This window comes from Neolamprologus brichardi, chromosome 14 (assembly GCF_056152115.1).
Source record: "Neolamprologus brichardi isolate AB-2024 chromosome 14, ASM5615211v1, whole genome shotgun sequence".
Taxonomy (NCBI): domain Eukaryota; kingdom Metazoa; phylum Chordata; class Actinopteri; order Cichliformes; family Cichlidae; genus Neolamprologus; species Neolamprologus brichardi.
The window spans coordinates 17,704,657-17,725,952 of record NC_142117.1 but is presented as its reverse complement, the minus strand read 5'-3'; the positions used below and the strand labels follow the sequence as shown (position 1 = coordinate 17,725,952).

Here is a 21,296-nt window from a genome sequence, read left to right as displayed (position 1 = left end):
TGTTTTAAAGATTACCCTGGCAGGTCCAGATGTTTATTCTTGCACTCCGTTAATCAGCTCAGTGTGCCCAGATTTAAACCATGACCTTTATGATCAGTCCTATCTATACAATGTGCACCGCTGGAGTAAAGTGGATATAAGAAAATCACTTTTCCAATAAAACGCATGAAAACGCTGCTTATACATTCATATATTATTGATCTCAAAAACTAATGTCATCTCTAGTCAATTATTCTTAATGGAATGATTAATTTTACCTTGAACCAGTGATCCTCATAATTATTGCTTAATATTTATGATTGATAATATTATTGAGGCAAAATACTTTTTAGTCTTAAGTCTTCATAAGTTACCTTTAATGAGGAAATTTATCTGTAAATTTTTGTTTTTGTAATTAGGTCAGAATAAATAAATAACATGGCTGCTCGCTGCTTCCCTACTGGGAAAAAAAAAAAGAAAAGAATCAAAACAAAGACAGAGTCTGCTGATCCACCAATAGTGGGCTTGTTGTCAGGAGTGAATCCTGCTTTAGCTGCTAGAGTAATGGTGGGCCATCTATTGGATTAGTGGAGGGATTTCACTGTGGTATTAATCTGAGAAGACAGCAGGCGACCGAGGCTGGCCTCAGACTGAGCTGTTGTGTCTTTCAGCCTCTGGCTTTCACTCGGCTCGCTGTTTGTCCTCCATCTGACGCACCAAAGCAAACTGAACCCGAGACTTCGCAGCCAACATGAACCTTTTCTGCTTTTCTCTGGTAAGATGCATGTATTTGTCTTCTTTACAGAACAGTCTGTGTGTGAGTCGCAGAGTAAAAGAGAAACTTGAGTTGCAAATCTGAGGTTAGCCACAAGAAATATATCGTGAAGATCAATAAATAACACACTATGCATACCTAAATGTGTGGGAAGCTACAGAGTGTCTATCTAGGTTTTTAATCGCAGTTTTCCTATAAATAAGCAAAACATGATGCTAAAGCGCGGCACTAATCTAATGAGAATGCTTGCTGCTACGTCTTCTCAGTAAATAGATCATTGATAACCGGCTGCAGAAAGTTTGATCATTAGACAAGTCCCGACATTGTCTTCTTATCTTCCTTTGTCTGAAAACTTTAAGCTTTGTTTACCATAATGTTTTAAGCAACATTTCACAGCAGTTCTTTTATTACAGTAGGTATTTTGAAGCCCTGGTTTATGTATTACTGTCTAATTTCTTTATGCCTACAAGTGCTGTTAAAAGTGTTTATTAATGAAGCCACAAAAGTTAAGATAAGAAGCAGGAATACACACGTGTGCACAATATACACATGGGTACCTCAGATGCTCCTGCAGCTGTCATGCTGCACGTGGGGATGTGACATGTGGGTTGATACTTTAAACTTGTCTCTGCACAGATGTTGGGGATGTTTACAAATGATCAGACTGATTCATCATTGCCTAGAATCTCTAACGGATGTCGCACCTTTTAACCACTCTGCTCAAATAACACATACATCAAGTTTTCGTGCTGCCCGTTAACCGAGGTAGAAATCTAGAAAAGAGAAAAAACAAACACAAAAAAGCAGCAGCATCTCAAAATACACACTTGTTCCCCTGCAAATACAGGAACTTACACTTCATTTGGAAGCTTTTTTGTTTAAACCATTTTGCACTACATCTTACATTTTGAGTACTCTGTAAAGACCTGTTATTGGCCGGCAGTCATATGAGTCAGGGATTGATTTTCTAAAAGATGGAGGACTCCAGTTCTGTCTCAGACCACTCATTAAGAATTTTGTGGTTTGGTTTAACCAGGAATGGTTGAGTAGATAAAGAATACAAAATCAATACTATCGCTATCTTTTATCATGTACACTGATGAGACGTCACAGTACAGTCAAGATGAGAGAGAAATTGGTTATGCGTTCCTAGAAGGAATCCCAACGAATCAAACAAAATTTAATCCACGCTGAAATCAGTTCTGTCAAAATTCCCTCATCCATGGTTGACAAGCAAATTTAAAGGAGCTTTGGAGCAGTGACATTTCCCTGCAGTCATATCAAATCCTCATAACTAGAATTTTCATATTTTGCATCTGATTACAATGAAATGCAGATTTATGTGCTGGAAACATGGATGGAAACAGATGAATTTCATATTGCCAAACTGCAGCCCTCTAACAACTGTGTGTCTTTTTGTCTGTCCACTGGGCATCAGGAGGGATCTATGGACAGCCTGTACGAGGCGGTGCAGAGCTCCAGCGACGGCCCACCGCAGCCTGTCCCAAGCCGCTCCTCCAGCCGCTCGTGCAGCCGCTCCTGCAGCCCGGCAGTCTTGCTGGATGATGGCACAAAGTGGCGAGGCTCTGGAAGATCTATATCCATGGTGTGTGTCATGAAAATCTCGTACATTGAAGCACGTTATACAGACTGTCAGCGGTGCAGGCTTGTGAAAAATCATGACCAGATTGTATGGGGTCACAGCCTTGAGGAGCTGTGACATGTAACCAGATTGAACCTAAAAAAAAATAAAGCTGATTATTAAATGATGAGCAGAGCCAGTTGACAGCTGCCTCTGAGGCGAGACCAAATGTTCAATTTCAGTCAATCTCTACATGAATCAGCTGGAGGATTTTGTTGAATGTGGCAAGTTGCTCATTTAGTACAGACAGCCTTAATGCTTTGTTTTCTTTCAGGAGATGCCTCAGATGCAGAGAGCCAACTCGAACAAGAAGAAAAGAAGGTGAGCTCAGACGTAAATTACTCAAGAATGTTAAGATCGTCCTATATGCCCCACATTACATTGCTTTAAGCTCGAAGCTCAATCTGCTCTATCTCCACATATTATGTATGTCACTCCGCTTCGAACGGACAGGAAAATTGTATTAAAAACATCAAGTAATCCTGGAAGGAATTAAGGCTTCTGTTCGTCTAGTGCGTGCTGTGGCCTTATTTCTCTTTCTTTTGTTGGTCGAGCGTGCAGAAAGCATAAAGCTGCCCTGCCAGTGACAGAGCTTTCCCATTGAGTAATAATATGGCTTGAAAGGCTCCCTGTTTATTTTCACTGTGGGTTAATACTGTAAATCCTTCCTGCAGCAGAGCAAAATAAATTGGAATGCTGCGCTTAAAGAAGAGGGATTGACGGTCCGTAAGACACAATAGGAACCAAAAAAATCTATATATTGTTCAGCTTTGTTGGCAGAGAACTGTATTTTGAGAAGAAGGACCCTTCACACTGTTGGGCCAGCAGAAGGCAGATTGCGGCTTTGGGCTAGCTGGACTAAGCGGATTCAAGGTCAACACCTTTTACTCCTTTGGCCTTTCTTTGGACAACGTACAACTTTGTTGACGCTGTAAACACATAGAAAGATTTAACACAGTGGACATCTGCACAGCATGAGTCTGCAGTCTTGTGGTCACGTTTTAAAGCTCATGTTTTGTGGTTTATGTGCTCTATAGTTGGCTTTTTGAAGTCCCAGGCTCTTTACTTTGTTGTGAAGAAAATAATAATATCTAATTTGTTTTAAATAAAAATAATAATCCAACATAATGAAATATTTCTTTGCTATTTTACTTTTAGAACACATATATCCAAATCTGCATCAGATAATGAAACACTAGGTGAGTATAACAATTTCTAAACTTCACTTTTTATTAGTGCTAAAGTGTAACTTGTGCATAATGATTGTTTACAACATGTGTTACAGCCCTGACTCCCTTAACACAAACCCTGAGGTAGACTGCGATGAAATAAATGTGTATTTTGGAAGCTTCTAATATTATTTATATTCAAACTTCCAGCGAGCTACCAGGCTTTATGTCCGTGTCTCATAATGCTGATAATGATTTTACTATCAGTGGCTTCCAGTCACCCCAACTTTTCACTTTAAAACCTCCAATGCTCGTCTCTCTCCACGGCAGACACTCCCGACTGTAATACTGCAGTGTGGCAGCATGCCAGGAGCAGAGAAGATTTAGTTCACATCACCAACAATCACAATGAAGGTAAGCAGGAAATAAAGAGGCTAAGCTCATCTAAAGTTTATGCCAGCACTCATCTGGAGTCCCAGCAGGACACTCAAAGGCAGGGTGGGGATTTCGAACCCAATTCAGCATTAAAAAACTACACCCCAGACTATCGGACACTGTGATCTTAAATGGGCGGGACCATTGAAATTTGCTTTTCTGTTAGCATAAAGTAATTTATCAGCCCATTTAATCTAAACCCTGGGATGTCTTAATATAAGAAGAAGAACTGCAATTTTAGCAAACTGTCTCAATTTGTCTACATGAAAAAGAAATGCTGATGCAGTAAATGGAAAAAATGCTGTCAGCACAACTCTCTGTGTTCGGGTTTTAAGACAATTAATGAATACAAATACAGAAAAGATTCTGGATGCTCATTGTCCAGACTGTTAATGGAAATACCCAGTTCTTTTTGCAGAGTTTCTATAGTAGATCATTCAATTGTTTACCTATTACTTAGTTACTTTGTTGTAGTATGAACAGCAGTGGAGGGAGGTCTATATCAGCAGGACAAGCTGTAAAATGTAGTGAAATTCCAAAGATGTCCAGTGGGACAGATTGGAGTCATTTTAGGGCCTGATTCTGGTCCCCAGGCCTTATGTTTAACATTGGTCAACAATCTGCAATAATGTCGAAAACAACAAGTGAGAGAATGTTTAATTTGATTCTAAGAGTTGCTAATCATTTAAGCAAATTCCTTAAAAAGTCCTCAGGTGTACACATTGTGTTGTTGCAGAGATGCGAAAGACGAAACACAGGACAGAAACCAGAGGTGGGAAAGGAAGTCATCATTCTGGCACCAAGAAAAAGGAGAAACAGACCTCAAGCCAGGTTAGAAGAGTAGTTTCACTTTTAGACTGTTTCACTCAAAACCCTCTCTGCAGACATGTTTCAGTCATGCAATGCATTCAGATCTTTGTGGGTACCACAGCGGTATCAGTTTGGTTTTAGGTTTTAAGACCATTTTGCAACTTCATTTGGTTGGCTGGTTTTAATGCCTACTCTGAAGTTTATTGCTCCCAAAAGGACGTGCCAGCATCATGTTTGAGCACCTTCAACACACCACAGCAGAGCATTTAACAGCACCGACACCACCACCTGATGTGACTTCCTGAGAGCTACCGCTGGCCCAAATGGCACAATCTTTTAGCACAAATGCTGATTGGGTTTTAATACAGTGCAGATGGTTCAAAGAGGGGTGCACCTCTCTGTGTAATCTCTGGACCACATGGCAGAGAGGGATGTGAAAACTCTGTGCGTGCGTGTGTGTGTGTGTGTGTGTGTGCGTGTGTGCGTGCGTGCGTGCGTGCGTGCGTGCGTGCGTGCGTGTGTGTGTGTGTGTGTGTGTGTGTGTGTGTGTTTAGAAAGGTTTAAAGGCCTCATGCCAGGTTTCTCAGTGGCCAATCTACCTATTTCCATCATAGTTAAATGAAAACAAAGCATAGCTTGCCAAAACCGGTTCAGCAGCATTTTTCCCTTCCTCAAAACACATTATGACAACACTGACATTGTCACATGATCGCTGAGCACATATCTGCAAAGACTTATAATGTTTACAAATCTTGCAATCCTGTTATCCTTTGTTTGTTGAATCTCATTACTATTAATGGTAATGAGATTTTCCTCACCCATTCAACTCTGCCTGTTTGTAGTAGTCCTGCACAGCTCTCCCCTCTAACAGAGAGCAGGCACCCTCCCTATCTGTCTCCTCACAGATCTAAACTGGAAGTCAGCGGACCGGCTGAAAGAATCTAAACTTAACCCGCTAAATTTTCCATTGCTCTCATCGAGCCCGTTAAACACTCCCTGCCATGTCATAGAAGGTCCCACACAATGAATCAATGTTAAGGGGTGTGGGATATTAGAGGTTCTGGAATGAAAGTGTTTAAATGGTGAGTGTGTGTGCATTTGTTTATCTTTTCAGAGTGTCCATGCCAATGGAGTGGCGACAGAGTCCAAAGCAGCTGTCAGGAGAAACCCCAAAAACAGCAAGAAAGCAGGCGGGAAAAGTGGGAAAGAAGGGACAAAGAAAACAAACAGCTCCAGAGGTAGGAGCTTTCACCAACATTAACCATCATTTCAAACTCTTGGTTGCACCTTTATTCATAATGGTTAACACAGCAATCAGCTGTTTAATATTTTACACCGGACACAACCCCAAATGGCTTTGTGTCTCCTTCTAGAATCAAACCAGGTATCTTTAGCTCGTTACGCAAACGTGTAAACCACTATAGTATATTTTATACAAAAGAATTAATGTCTAGTAATCATCAGTAAATTTAAAATGTATTCACGGTACAAATTACATGTCGGAAGATTGGTGGTTCAATCCATGTCTGCATGCTATCCTTGAGCAAGACAGGCTACTGAACCCTGAGCTGCTCAGGATGCATTCATTGCAGTGTGAGTGTGTGTGAATGAGTAAATGAGGCAAGCGCACACTAAATGACAACTTTAACATTTAATATATTGTTTTATGCATTGACATCATAGCTGATAAAAGTAATACTTGCATTATGATGATGTGAAAACATCTAACGCTTCGTGTATCTCTTAATCATAACCAAAGGTTTTTGTGGTTTTGTAGAACCGGTTTCATTCTTGCGGCTGTTTTCATTCCCAGAGGGTCAACTTTAACTGTTTAGTCAAAGTCACCGATAGCGCACAGGACATCCTTTAGTGTCGCCACTGTGACCTGTTGTAACAATAGTGACGTTGCTCCTAACTTGTTGCATTTTAAACCAAACCACAGTCTCTTCCTGAACCTATTTAAAACACTAGTGAATAAAATTCAGTTTTTCAGCATTTACTCTAACCTACACCTACACCCCGCTGCCTTAAAACAAAGATCAGAAACATTGCTTACAACTTTACAATAGTAAAAGAGGTTTTTTTAAAAATGATATTGTTATTTTTAAAATGTATTAACTGCTTTGTAACTATTTTTGGTTATCCTTATTCATGATGTGTTCCCAGCAAGCTATCTTGCCTTTGTCCTTCCTGACGTTTCTAGAATATCTATGACTCAGTTATGACTAAGAAAGATTTTGGCTCAAAATAGCAGAACAGCTACAGTTATGTGGCAACTCCAGTTTATGCCCTTTAAAAAAGTAATCAACTTTAAATTCTACTTCTGCTTTTAAGAGTTGCAGCACCTTCAAATTACGTGTCTGTGGCGTCCTCACACCTCTCAGAGGGCCACAGGATGTGAGGGTTACAAAAGCCAAGGACATACTACGCATACTCTGACCATACTGTTTGGCCAACCTCCTGTTTCCTCCTTCTCTCTTTTCGGTACTGCTTCGACATGTAAAGTGATCCTCACAATGAACTGTCTCATTTGACTAAGTCATTTCCAGTTCAGTTTAACTCTGATGAGGGTTAAACAGCAAATCATTGCATCATCTAAGTTAAATAAAGTTACACCTGAGTCTGATCCCAGTTTGAGAATGGTGAGAATTGTTGACTTTAAGTCACTTTCTTTCTTGTCCCCTCTCTCAGTGTGCTCCTCACCTGGCATGATGAGCCCACAGATGGGACACCAGTTTCCCGAAGTGCCGTACAGATCAGACAGGAGGCCCTACCCGGGTAAATTCTCCACCCTCCCCTCTCAGGAGAACACAACCCCGGGCCGATGCACTGACATGGCCAGCCTTCCCGGTGGAGCGACGCCCACCCACCACCAGCGGTGGAGTAACCCTGCTGACAGCAGTCTAGCCTGGGGGACCGTACAGCACACCTGCCGCAGGCCTCTAACAGAGTATCGCGTCTACTCCCATGACTTCATCACGGCGCACGTGAAGGAGTGGGAAGGAAGACAGGAGCACCGGCAGGTAGTGGCCCAGGATGGTTGCTTGAAGCAGGACTGTAAACCTGAGATTCCCCCAAGGGTGCCGCGATCTATCACTGATGTGGACCTGTCAGAACCAAATGTAAGTTTCATGCTGATTGCCACACAGTACTGAGACTGATTTTGCACAAAGAGCAGTGAACTTAAAATGGCAACAGTTTTTCAAGGTACTCAGCAGATTGGTTGTCCCGAGAGAACTTCCTCTGAGGGTTTCAGCTGCCTTTCGACCCAGGCTGACTGGATGACGCTGAGATGAGGGTTTTGTGGTGGACATGTGATCTGCTGTAGGATTCCTATTTGTCTTGTCACTCAAGATAGTTGTCTGTGGTTTGTCAAATGCAGTCAAATGCATTTAGGACCAATTAGGTGCCTTGCTGATGACATTTTGTGGCCTATGAGAATTAATTCTGGTCACTATGTCAGTGCTATTGACATGTCCCCAGCCTCCTCCCTTGCAGAACATTTTGCATTTTCTTTAAAAACGTCTCCTACAGATGCTAATATTGGTTGAACATTGAGATGTAGGTGTGGAAATTGATGACTTTGTGGATTTTCCTCATTGCGTAGCTCATTGCTAACATCACGCAACGGAGTGCACATTTGCACGCACATGACATCTCTCAAAGCTTTAGACTCTAAGCAATACTCGGTGAGCACGTGTGGCGTGTGAGCCATGTGTTGCGCAAAATCAGTTGTCAAAGCCCAGGATGACTAGGGAGAAAATTGTCTGACAAAAACAACCATCCAGTACAGAGATTACAAAATCCCCATGGATCCGTGGTGTCATTCGTTCTTAGAGTCAGAAAGTCATTTAACAGAGAATAAATCCCCAGAGGACTATAAACAGAGATGGTGCAGGGTGTTAAGACTCTATCTTGTCCTTTTACGAACTTCCCGTGAGATAGTGATAAGAAAAGAAAACAATCAAGTGATGTGGTTTTAATTTAATTTCCTCTGAATTTGCTTATTTCTTGTTTTGTCACTGGGGAAGTTAACATTAGCTCTGCAGAACTAACAGTGCACACAATGCATGTCAGAAAAAACAGTTTTGATCTACTTTTGGCATAAAACTTTATCTCAACAAAGTATTTCAATGGAGATAGGGTGGATTTTTTTTTAAATCAGACAGGAAACCCCTAAAGTAAGAAATTTAAAATCTTGATCTAGAACAAAATGAGTTTCTTTTTTGTTGTTGTTGTTGTTGTTGATTGCAAGCAGCAGCATTAGACTGAGGTTTAGGTCTTCAGAATTCCCTTTTCCACAACCGACCGCAGTGTAAACATAGTGGCAAATCCCCAATGTGGCGACATGAGAGAGGCAAGGTGGAATCCTGTGGAGGCTAAAAACTCCCTCACCTTTTCTGATTCAGTGGAAACACTATGAGTGTGTGGGTGTGTTTGTAGATAATAGTTTTGTAACGTTTATCATTTGTCACCGATTTTAGAAAAAGGGTGACTTGTTTTAGTGTATCCAAAAAGACATAAAGTCAAAAAACCCTCAGTTACACACCGAGAGGGGAGGTCGACCGAAAGGTATTTCGACACACCAAAGTTGCCACTTTCAGCTGTTCCTCTGTCATAAATCCACACTTCCTCAAAAGCGTTCTGCCCCACATTAGGAAATGAACTCAGAAGAATAATTACTCCAGCATCATTTACCGCAACAGAGTTCCCCATTGCTGATAAAAGGGGAAATTTGAGGTATATTGAAAGAAGAATTGAATTAAAGAGGTTTTGTCTTCTTTTTATTCCTGAACTATATAAAATAGCTTTCACTGTGAAGCTTTTAGCCTCATTGGATAATTGAGCAACCTGAGTTGAGTGGCTAAATGTATGTGATTGTGGCATACTTATGCACAGTTACAGACCAACATGGTGGTGTGGCTCACCATCAGCATCTAAAAGACGAGTAGCAGATACAAGACAGATGTTTGAACAAGCAAATGCCACATTTATAAAACTGAAGTGCCGCTATTCCTGGAAGTGGTTCTAGTTTTTTTCGCTGAGCCGGCCACAAAATGCACACATAAGCATTCGTATTTTTCCCCTTTCAGAGCTGCACTGAAAGAAACAGTGTGAATTGCCTCACATCCTGTGCGTTCTAAGGAAGTGAGCCAGCCAGCCCATCAGACAGACAATCTGTGTGTCAGTTAACACTTCTCTGTAGAGGAGTACAGCAAAGGCAAGAGCAAACGACTAAGATCCGACTAACACATTGAAAGAAAAAAAAAAGAAGTTAAAAAATGTTACAGAGGGCCGCATCTAATGTGTCAGACAAAGCAAGGAGCAAACCAAAGGTAGGTGAAAACAATTAAGATCAAAGCTTCAGGGTCCAAATTTTACTTGTGACATCGACTCCGTTACAAATTTGTAGAAGATGAGGCTCAATCTAACATCGCCAACTGCATGAGTGTGCAGACTTTTTATTTAAACAGGGAAAAACTGAATTAAAAACTAGAGTCTGCTTGAAGGGGAGCGATGTTTTTGGAGAATATGTCACAATTCATTTTCTAAATGGTGAAGAAAGTCTTTAAAATAAAACCTTGATTTCTGCCAGTGTATTTTCAGTCAGAGAGTGCACTCAGAGCTGCATTAAATCAGCCTGCACAGGGCTGTCTAGGAGTATGGAGCTCATATTTAACCAGGATTTCCAGGGATTATTCATTTATATGATTATTTTTGGTGCTGTGCTGGGGAGATGATGGAGGCTTGGGAGAGATTAGGCTGACTATTAGTTTTATGAAAACCTGGGGGGGGGAAACTGAAAGAATTAAAATTGAGCCAGAGCAGCAACGACTTGTCGTGTCACCAGTGCGCTGAGGGTAAACTGGTTTTATCAACGTACTTGTGTATTCGGTTAAGTTTAAAACACAAGCTCTCATTTAGTGTGTACTCAACTTAAAATTGTAGATTTTAAAGGAAGGGTTTTTTTTTCTTTTCTTGTTGGTTTTGTCCTAGATGTTTTAAGACTGTTAAATGAAAAACTGATTATATTTGGCCTGTGAAATCTCGGGTCACAGCACGATTGTGCTATTCAGACGTTGTTTAGCCGTCTTTGTGTGACATCGCTTTTTAATCTTCCCCACAGCGCTCCACAAGCTTTGGCAAATTTGAGGGTCTCAGACATCACTCATCACAGGCCAAACCGAAGGAAAATGGAACCGCTATGGTTTGTAGATGTGCTTGTTTTTCACTTTTGTAACCCTGATGTCAGCAAAATTTACTTCAATAGCAATAATAGTGTAACCGATGCATGAGACTGCCATACTTAATGCAGGTTTTTCACTTATACATTAAAAAGCGGACTGAAAGCGACACATAACATAAAAACATGTTGTCAATACTAAATATAATTGTAGAATTGTAGAAAAGAAAAAGAGTTTTGTTTTTGTTTGTTTTTATTTTAGGTTTTATTCCTTAATATCCTCGTTTAGTTTGTACTAAACCATGTGTCTTCACGCAGGTCACAGAAGAATGTGAAAGTTCAGACCCAAACAACTCAGCTGGACTCAGGAAGAAGATGAAGGAGATTTCACTGACCATGCGCAGAAAAATGGGCAAAAAACATGCCAAGTCTTTCTCCGAGGAGACGGTGAGTCACTGAATCACTCACACACACTTTTACATCAATTAACCGAGCACTCTGATAAGGTTTTTGACCGTTCGCATACACACATTAATGCTTTACTTCTCCAGCGCTGTTTTATTCTAAAGAATTTGTGCGCAAGTGATCAAAAAGTCCCTCAGCGTGCAACAAATTCGAGGCCATGGACATCACTTACTGCAAACCTGCTCTGTTTATCACTTTCATCTCCTCTGAAACCACATCCTCAAACTGTGACGCGGTTGTTGGCAATATTTAGATGACTGTTTGCTGTCATCTGCATCGAAAAGTGTCTTCCTGCAGTTTCTGTGTTTTTCTCAAACAGCGATTGAAAGATAAGATGTTTTGATTAGCTTTGGAAATTTCATAGCCTACACCTCCACCTCCACTTTTACATGGAGTCGTTTGATTAGTCTGCCTAATTGTCCACACTCCGTCCCTGCTTATCTGTTTATGTAACATTGCTGCCATTTAAAACCGTGGGCCTTGTCGTTTTTTGCTTTCCTTCAGGGCGATGACACAGACAAAGAGCCAGATGCAGAGACAGAAAGCAGCCCTCCAGCTGAGAAAAACTCCACACAGACAAGCAACTCCTTGGAGAGTCTTTACAGTGGCCAGAGCTCCTCCAGTAAGTATCTGCTAATAATGCACACCCAGACATAGTGAATAAATGTGTGGTTTTAACCAGTAATACTCTTAGATGAGCAGAAGTGTGTAATCCTCCTGTGCTGTGTTGTGTTTGTGGGTTCAGGTGGTGTGACCAGTGAGTCCAATGGCTCTGTTCAGAGAGACAGTCTGAGGCTGGAGGAGGACGGCTCATATCACGGACAGTTCTGTGGCCGAGCTCGAGTCCACACGGATTTTGTTCCCAGTCCATATGACACGGACTCCCTCAAACTCAAGGTAACCCCCCATGTCCACGCTTTACGTGGACATGGCTGTACTTAGACAGGGAAACATCTGCAGTAACAATGAAGCAGTCTCAACCATCTTTTAATAGATTTTTTTTCCAAGGTTGGTGACATCATCAACATCATCAGTAAGCCTCCAATGGGCATTTGGACAGGCATGCTCAACAACAAAGTGGGCAACTTCAAGTTCATCTATGTCGACGTTTTGGTGGAGAAAGAGGAAGAAGAGGAGACTCCCAAAATCAGACAGCAGAAGCTGTGCAAAAGACCTCGACCTAAAACACTGCTGGAGTTACTGGAACGCTTGAATCTGGAGGTGAGGACCAGATCTGCTCACCTGGGATCTTTTGTCTTAGTTTAGGGGACGAATCACAAAGTTTTCAAAGACTTAGTCATGACAGCAAAACATTTAAAGACTTGTGCTTTAGTTTTACAGTCGGTGGTTGCTCTTGTTTTAGGAATATGCTTCTGCACTGATGCTAAATGGCTATGAAACAGTGGAGTCCCTGATGCACCTGCAGGAGAAACATCTTATAGAGCTGAACGTCAAAGACCCAGAGCACAGACAGAAGCTACTCACTGCTGCTGAATACCACTACACAGAAGGTCAGAAACACACCACATAGCATTAGAACCATTGTGACTGGTTCTAATGCTAACAAGTAACAATATGCAGCACTTAGTCAAGGGAGATACTGCTTCATAAGAGTTCACTCCTGAAAAATGAACATTCTGAAAAATAAAAATAAAGATCCTCTCATGAAGGTTTCAGTATTCAGAAGTGGCCTGCACAGACTGGCTCGCAGCAGAGATACAGGAGTCAGCAAATGAGACTAACAATATTTGTTAGCAGGCTAAATTGGTGTTATGTTAAGCCTGAAAGCAACACCACACTGAATGTAAAGCAGCTGTAAATACAATACAGTCTTCACAGAGACTGTATATTAAAGAAGCTAATAGCTACCTCACTTATTGTCAATCACAATTTTATTTAATAGCACATTTTATTATACACAAACTAAATGCTTTTAACATAATAGAATAATACATAAAAACCTAAACCTTTGTTCCCAATCCTACCCTTTATTTCCTGTCTGTAACCCGTCCCAGCAACCATAAAACAAAGAATAAAAATTGTACAATTGGCTCCCGTCTTTTAACCAGCAGTCATAAGAGTTACATTTTCTGAGTAAATAATAACTCTGTGTGTGTGTCTTTACAGACAGCAAAATCTTTGTCCAGTAATTAAATATAAAGTCTTTTAGGCAGCATGTGGAGCTGCTTTATTTGATTATGGTTAAAACATGGTAGAATTTACTCATTAGCCAATCAGAAGTGAGCATTCAAACAAACAGCAAGATAAGGTAAAGACTGTATTAAATAAAAACTCTCTTTTTTAAATTAAGAAAAATATTTTATATTTACCATAAATATAAAATGAATGGAAGTGTAATTCTGTCATTTTATTTCTGTGGGACAATAAAAAAGGGTTCACTCTGTAAATATGTGGGTGGAAACAGGTAAAGGCTGAGACATTTGTGCCGTAGAGAATAGAAATACATCATGCACACTGTGAGAGGCTTATTGGTGACTTCCTGTTACTCAGATAGAAAGTGCTTAACATGACAGAAGGTGTTCCTGTAATCTGAAGTCTGGAAGCAGTCTGACTGATTATCAGAAATCCCTGCATGAATGAAAGCAAAACTTTCCAAAACAATCCAATATGACAGTGGAAAAACATCCACATGCCTTTTTTGTGGCTTTGTTCATGTTTTACTTTGTGTAATTTAAGCAGATGTGCACAAAGTCAAAGTAAATGTCAGTGTAATTTCTTTTTTAGCTCGGCTTGGTTGACAGTCAAACTAAACAGATGGCAGCTGCTGCAGCGTGACCCTGCCAAGCTCACATTAGACACCAGTAATTTAATCAAGCTGAGCTAGATTAGTCAGATTAGCGGCTTCTGTTGGTGAATTTAAAAAACAATGAGAAAGATCGGTGGACTATTTTTGCAGTTTACAGGAAAAAAAATTAGGTGACATATTTTCTTCTAGAGTTTCCTGGTTCAAATCATATGTATTTGGGTCATGTGACAGCTCACCAGCACATCCTCTGGTCTGACACCAATAAGCAACATTTGCGATAATGCGTCGCTATCATCGCAATAAATCATATTAAAATTAAACGGTGTCACCTTTCCGCATCTAATTATGGCTTCAATTCTGCAAAGTAGTACAGATTTGAATATTATGACATTTAATTGAATTCACTTTGGTTTGTGGCTGCAGGTGATGATGTCAGGGATGTGGAGGAGCTCAAATCTTCCCACAGTCTGCAGGAGGAAGACAGTGACTGTCCCAGAGACTCGGGCTGCTTCATCCCGTCAGAGTGTTCAGACAGCAAGGAGGACACAGAGGCGGTCACAGACGCCGTGGAGTCCTAAAGCACGTGTTTGTCATTTGTATACTTTGATCAGAGTTTAAACGTTGCACATTTTCTTATGACTTTGATGAAAATGGTTTTAAAAGACTCATTCCATAACTTTCTGAAAATGTCACAATTGTATCCCTTGTTCCAGTGAGGGAACAAGGGATACAATTTGCTTTGTATATGCTAAAGCTTTCTAATGTGGAAACTTTAGCATATACAAAGAAGAGACAATATTCTAAACTTCATATTATCTTTTTGTCACTTTATCACTATGATAGGTATAGGCATTGAGTTTTGGCGGTAAGTTGCCAAAAATTTTGTCACATTAATGTCATTTGTATTTATTGCATTCTAAATCTTGAATTGTTTTTGCGTGTAAAGCTTTTATTTATCACAGCTGCATCCTTTTGACCTTTCTTGTTACGTCTGATCTCTGTTTAACTTTCGGTCTACTTTCCTTTCCTGTGATTTAAAAGCTGTTTGTATATTCAGATCTTGTCTGTAATGCATACTCTACAGATTGACAAGTATACTTTTTTCTGAAAGTGCATTTGAATGAGATTGTGTGTGAGAGAGCCTGTGTGTGAGCATTCCTGTGAAAAGGAGCATTCATTTATTTTCAAAACTTTTTGTAAATAAAACATTTTAAAAATGGAGTTAAATATGTGGTTTGTGTTTATTTAAAGACTCATTTAGTTTGCCTAAGAGTACAGTCTCTGATAGAGCCAAGTCCACAAGTACATCTGTACACACGGATTGCACTTCTACATGAATTTAGCTTAATTAAATTAAGGTCTACTTTTAATACTACTATTGCTAATACTACTACTACTACTACTAATATTTAGTTAGTAATTAATTTATTATATTTTGCTTTTATTTATTCATTTTTGTATCGATTAACTAATTAATATAATTAGTAATTTATTAATAAAAAAATTGTTTCGCCTTTCCCTGATTGGTTAACCTCGTGCATACGTTTCAAAATGCTCCCTTTGCGGTTGGCGTTGCTAGCTATATGGGATTTGTAGTACAAAGCGGCCGTTTTCTGGGTTTTTGGTACCGTTTGCGTAAACGACGTAAACTACATTACCCAGCATTCCCCACGAGCCGTGCAAAGTTGACGTGTATTTTGTTGGTGAACTGAAAATTTCCCGTTTGTCGTCATCCAGTTGTCAAAAGCCGGACACGGTTTCGACACAGCTTTTAATACATTTTTTGTGAATTTTAAGCGTCCGTTGACTTCGTAACGGCTTGTGACGATGGCCGGAGAAATCTCCATGGTTGGTGAGTAGAAGCATAGCCGTTTTAGGGTGCTAATTCATGAGCTAATAATGGTTTGGTCCACCTGTGATGCGCGCGCTGTTACCGTCCCACAGGTTCGGTGATCCTGGCCCTGTTCTTGGCTGGCTACCTGGGTCAGCAGTACCTGCCTCCCCCAAAACCCAAGGTGATCGGCTTGGACTTGGGCACCACCTTCTGCTCCGTGGGGGTCTTCCACTCGGGCAGCGGGGAGGTGGAGGTGATAGCGGATGAAGAGGGGAGGAAGAGCATCCCTAGCGCGGTCTCTTTCACCACCACCGCGGTGCTGGCCGGACACGAAGCCGTGGACCTAGCTGACATCAACCCCCAAAACACCATCTACGATGCCAAAAGGTTCATCGGGAAGATTTTTGAGCCAGAGGTCCTAGAGAAGGAGAGCGCTAGGTACCCGTTCAAGGTGGGTCATCCTGGGCTGGGTTTGGAAAGTTTTCAGCTCAGACAGGCAACCAATCTAGCCACTTTTCCTAACTATGTGTATGCAGTGATATTAGATCCACACTTTAAAAAAAGCATCCTCTCATCCTTCTCTTGCCATAGGTGATAAACAACAATGGCAATGCAGAGTTTGTGATCTCCACCAACCACACCTTCACCGTTACCCCAGAGTTCATCAGCTCCAGGCTGCTGCTGAAGCTGAGGAAGATGGCCGAGCGACAGCTGGGTGTGGTGGTGCAGCAGGCCGTCATCTCAGTGCCTGCAGAGTTTGATGAGAGGCAGAGGATCTACACAGCGAGGGCCGCTAACCTTGCTGGTCAGTTTACTAATGAGTCTCAAGACTGCACATAATTAAACTGGGTTTACAGAGAGCTTTACCCAGTCTTTGAATCCATTACAGCGCTTCTTCTCAGGCATCATTAAAAACAACTCGTACCCCACATTAATGTTAGAAGTGTGTGCATGCTAACTCTTCCTTCGCTGTCTTCCAGGCTTGGCGGTCTTACGTGTGATCAACGAGCCCACAGCTGCAGCAATGGCCTACGGCCTGCACAAGGTGGACGTGTTTAACGTGCTGGTGGTGGACTTGGGAGGAGGGACTTTGGATGTGTCTTTACTCATCAAACAGGGAGGCATGTTCCTCACTAGGGCAATGGCAGGTAATGTGCTTCACAGCTCCAGAAATAAAAGTTTGGTATAGTTGTAATAAAATTGCGATAGACTAGCGACCCTTTCCAGGGTGTACCCTGCCTCTCGCTCGGTGGCAGCTGGGGTAAACCCCACCATTCCTGACTGTAAAATATAATTTTAAAACACCGTGGTAACAAACAAGCAACGTTACATGCTTCTATATACTCTAGAACCTTTTTTTATGTTTGTCACACTTAAATGTTTCTGATCATTTCATTTATTTATTTATTTCACACTTGGTTCAACAGTTTCAGCAGTCATCAGACAAATGTCAATATTAGACAAAGATGAGACAAGTAAACAAAAAATGCAGTTTCTAAATGAAGGTGTTTGTTATTAAGGAGGAAAAAATACAAACCTACTTGGACCTTTGTGTAAAAGTGATTCCACCCTAACCTAATAACTGGATGGGCCACCCTTAGCAGCAACAACTGCAATTAGGCGTCTTTTACAGCGCTGTGGAGGAATTTTGGCCCACTCATCTTTGCAGAATTGTTGTAATTCAGTCACATTGGTGGGTTTTTGAGCATGAACCATCTTTTTAAGATCATGCCACAGCATCTCAATCAGATTCAGGTCAGGACTTTGACTAGGCCACTCCAAAGTCTTCATTTTGTTTTTCTTAAGCCATTCAGAAGTGGACTTGTTGGTGTGATTTGAATCATTGTCCTGCAGAACGCAAGCATGTTTCAGTTTGAGGTTATGAACAGGTGGCTGGACAGGATGTTTTGGTAGACAACAGAATTCATGGTCCCATTTACCACTGCAAGTCTACCAGGCTTCTGAGGCAGCAAAACAGTCCCAGACCATCAAACTACCACCGCCATATTTTACTGTTGGCGTTATGTTCCTTTTCTGAAATTGTGTGTTACTTTTACGTCAGATGTAATGGGACACACACCCTTCAAAAAGTTCAGCTTTTGTCTTGTTAGTCCACAGAGTATTTTTCCAAAAGTCTTGGGGATCATCAAGATGTTTTCTGGCAAAACTGCGACAAGGCTTTTTTTCTTTTGCTCAGCAGTGGTCTTCGTCTTTGAAATATGCCTTGCATGCTAAATGACCTTATGTTTGTGTGTTTATTTCTAAAAAGCTGCATAGCTCCTGCTCTTCTGAATACCAAATAAGTGACTTACTGCATCTTGTGGTTCAAAGTGGTGTTATGTAAGATTACAGGAGTACTGTGTCACTGTTGTTGTGGTGTCACCTCAGAGAAACGTTACGCTGAGGGTGGGGTGGGGGGGGGATGGGGCATCGATACAGCATAGTATTGCAATATTTTGTATGGCGACATTGTATTGATACAGGGACATCCATATTCAACATTTTATTAAATAAATGAAAAGAATTTGGGAACACTGTAAACAAGAGAGCTCACCTCATGCACTCCTGAGATGATGTTAGCCAAGCAAACTTACATGAAGTCCACTCGAATGTGTTAAAAACTATCCAACTAGCTTTGACAAATCTACCTACTTGTTTAAAGCAAGTTAACAGCTCAGCCACTCAATTAAAAATAGGACAGCAACTTGTTTATGTCTACAAAGAAATTGGTGGCTGCCTGGTGATTGTATTGAATATTTTCACATTCTACAACATATTATAACTTGTGGCGACTACATTTTTTGGGTGTTGCACATTCCTGACCACTTTTGAACAAAAGGCAGTTGCACAGGTTGTCTGATAGGAGGCAACCTTTCTGCAAAACAGTTGCAGTCTGACTTGGACGGACTGCAATCACTTTTGAGAATGTTTGCAAATAATTGTATCATTTCTAAATGCAGACAGTCTGGTTGAGTCTTTGGCGATGAGCACAACTCGAGGGGACTTGACTCAACTGGCTGCCTGCTGAATGTAATATTGTTGTATTCCTGCAGAACAGGATTGCTACTGGCAACCACGTGATACTCAAAAATCCCATCTGTTTCAATCATTACTGGTGAATGGCTGCAGAATGAAAGCACTTACTCTTATTGATATACTCTGTATTGTGACAGTGTTGTATTGTGTATACTGTACCTCTATACTATCAGTCTATAATGTTAAACGGCTCTTTTGTTTGTTTGCTTTCAGGCAATAATAAGTTGGGAGGTCAGGACTTCAGCCAGAGGTTGCTCCAATACACAACAGAGCGAGTCCGGCAGGAGTTTGGAGTCCCACCCACCCTCAAGGAGGACATCCACCATCTCCGGCAGGTTGTAGAAGCTGCCAAGCTAAACCTGACCCTCCAACCTAGCGTAACCATCCGGGTGCCCCTGCACCTTCGCACTCTCGACAGCTTAGACAGCTCCACTCCGCCTCCAGTTCTCTTCCAGGCCGTAATCACTCGCACGCTTTTTGAGGAGCTCAATGAGGACCTCTTCCAGAAGATTCTGGCACCTGTGGAGACCGTGTTAGCTGAGGGTCACTTGGACAAGAAGGAGGTGGATGAGATCGTTTTGGTTGGAGGCTCCACCAGGATCCCGCGAATCAGGAGGCTAATTAGTGAGTACTTTGGAAAGGAGCCCAACACATCAGTGGACCCTGACCTGGCTGTGGTCACCGGCGTGGCCCTACAGGCCGGCATCATGGCCGGCTCCTGGCCTTTACAAGTCAGTGCCATAGAAATACCCAACAAACATCTGCGCAAGACGAACTTCAGCTAATCTCTGTTCCAGTGTTTCATTAGTATTTCATGCTTCTTTAATGCGCTTCTTTAACATCTGCTGATGGGAGGGAAAAAAAACACACACACAATAAACCCGTCACCAAAAAGCTTACGATGCACAGCGGTCCTTCTGCTCGGTTGTGGAAATCGAGCGGACATCAAAGAAAGCAGACGGTGTACTGAAACAACATTCCTCTACAGCGACTTGTAACATCAGAGGTGAACCGTCTGGTTTCACATTCTGAGTAACAGCTGCTTTTGTTGTGCGCCAACTTGCAGTAAGACAGCACGACAGTGTCTCTGTCACGTATCTGCTGCCCCGTTCAGCTTCAGCAGTTGATGCTTAGTGGCATCAGATACTTAACTTGTGTTCAGGGAACAGCCACATCTTTAGAAAACATCAAGACTAGCCAGTACTGCTCTAGCTATTTATTTATTTATGTGTAAATTGTGTGGGTCTGATTGTGTTCGTGTGAAAGAGACAATGCGTGTAGGTGTTTAATTGACCTTTAATTTGAGTTCTTAATTATGCCTTTCAAAGGAGCGGCTACATTGTTTGACCTGCTCCCTCAGAGGCCTTCGTCCTGCTCATAATTTTGTAGAAGTCGCAGCAACTAAGTGAGACCAGTTAAAATGTGTCCATATGCTTTTAAAACACTCAAATGTAGTGTAACTGTGAGGTGCAGAGTTCAGTCAACAGATGAAGGTACGTGCTGTAGAAAGCCTTCGTTTTTGTTTTGTTTTTTTACAGTACTGTAAATCATTAGCATCGTGAGTAAAATCCACATAAGGCTATTTGCCTTTAAAAGGGACTGAGGAAACGTGCTCAGTGTTGCACTTTAAGGACTCCACATGTTGACCAATGAGACTTTTTTGTGCAATAGAGCTGCTTTGTTTAAATATTTGGGAGGACGGACTGCTGCTGTAGTTCAAGATGAGGACGACCAAAATGTCACTCATCTGTGCCTTGTGTGTTTGATGCTGAGAAATGTGTTCCTGTCACATTTGGATATTTAAGAACGTGTTTGAACGAGATACAAGAAATGTTTGGTGTATATCCAATTTGGAAGTTCATCTCTGGAAAACAAACAGATAAGCCGCTCTGGTAGTTTTTTTGACCAAGAATTCAGTGTGCTCACATTCCTTTGAAGTATCGCAAACTCTCTCCCCCCCCCCCCCCCCCGTTGTAATTCATAAATACCTGCTTTTGTATTTCACATTTTGATGTGTTAGAGCCTCCAGTAAAGATACTGTATGAATCATTTCAATTCCTAACAGGAATAATACCAGGATCTATTTTTATATTGCAACTTTCACCAAGTTCAATTGTATTTGCCTGAAAATGTCAACAGTCTGCTTTTTGACCTATTAAAATGAGTTTCCGTCTTCTTCACTGTCCTTTCCTTTTGAAAA

The 21,296-nt window shown here is 41.3% G+C and overlaps 2 protein-coding genes across 2 annotated transcripts; both read left to right on the top strand.

The window, feature by feature from the left end:
- Positions 1 to 654: 654 nt before the first annotated feature.
- On the top strand, positions 655 to 15,447 carry samsn1a (SAM domain, SH3 domain and nuclear localisation signals 1a). Its single transcript, XM_035913817.2, has 15 exons — positions 655 to 754; positions 2,193 to 2,360; positions 2,671 to 2,717; positions 3,555 to 3,595; positions 3,896 to 3,979; positions 4,737 to 4,831; positions 5,925 to 6,048; positions 7,502 to 7,932; positions 10,938 to 11,018; positions 11,313 to 11,441; positions 11,964 to 12,081; positions 12,205 to 12,356; positions 12,468 to 12,680; positions 12,823 to 12,970; positions 14,650 to 15,447. Exons 1-15 carry the CDS (start codon positions 731 to 733, stop codon positions 14,802 to 14,804), a joined length of 2,010 nt encoding a protein of 669 aa, XP_035769710.2. The 5' UTR covers positions 655 to 730; the 3' UTR covers positions 14,805 to 15,447.
- A 428-nt stretch (positions 15,448 to 15,875) lies between these two features.
- hspa13 (heat shock protein family A (Hsp70) member 13) lies at positions 15,876 to 21,056 on the top strand. The gene is made up of 5 exons (XM_006804671.3): positions 15,876 to 16,078; positions 16,171 to 16,511; positions 16,652 to 16,865; positions 17,041 to 17,208; positions 19,310 to 21,056. The coding sequence occupies exons 1-5, from the start codon at positions 16,054 to 16,056 to the stop codon at positions 19,879 to 19,881; spliced, it is 1,320 nt and encodes a 439-aa protein (XP_006804734.1). The 5' UTR covers positions 15,876 to 16,053; the 3' UTR covers positions 19,882 to 21,056.
- The last annotated feature ends 240 nt before the right edge of the window (positions 21,057 to 21,296 follow it).

Excerpts from the sequence above, each read along its gene's own strand:
- samsn1a (XM_035913817.2), top strand. The coding sequence starts at position 731 with ATGAACCTTTTCTGCTTTTCTCTG. Across the intron at positions 3,596-3,895 it reads ATCAGATAATGAAACACTAG|ACACTCCCGACTGTAATACT; the intron begins GTGAGTATAACA and ends TCTCCACGGCAG. Across the intron at positions 12,082-12,204 it reads CAGTGGCCAGAGCTCCTCCA|GTGGTGTGACCAGTGAGTCC; the intron begins GTAAGTATCTGC and ends TTGTGGGTTCAG.
- hspa13 (XM_006804671.3), top strand. The coding sequence starts at position 16,054 with ATGGCCGGAGAAATCTCCATGGTTG. Across the intron at positions 16,079-16,170 it reads CGGAGAAATCTCCATGGTTG|GTTCGGTGATCCTGGCCCTG; the intron begins GTGAGTAGAAGC and ends ACCGTCCCACAG. Across the intron at positions 16,512-16,651 it reads GCGCTAGGTACCCGTTCAAG|GTGATAAACAACAATGGCAA; the intron begins GTGGGTCATCCT and ends CTCTTGCCATAG.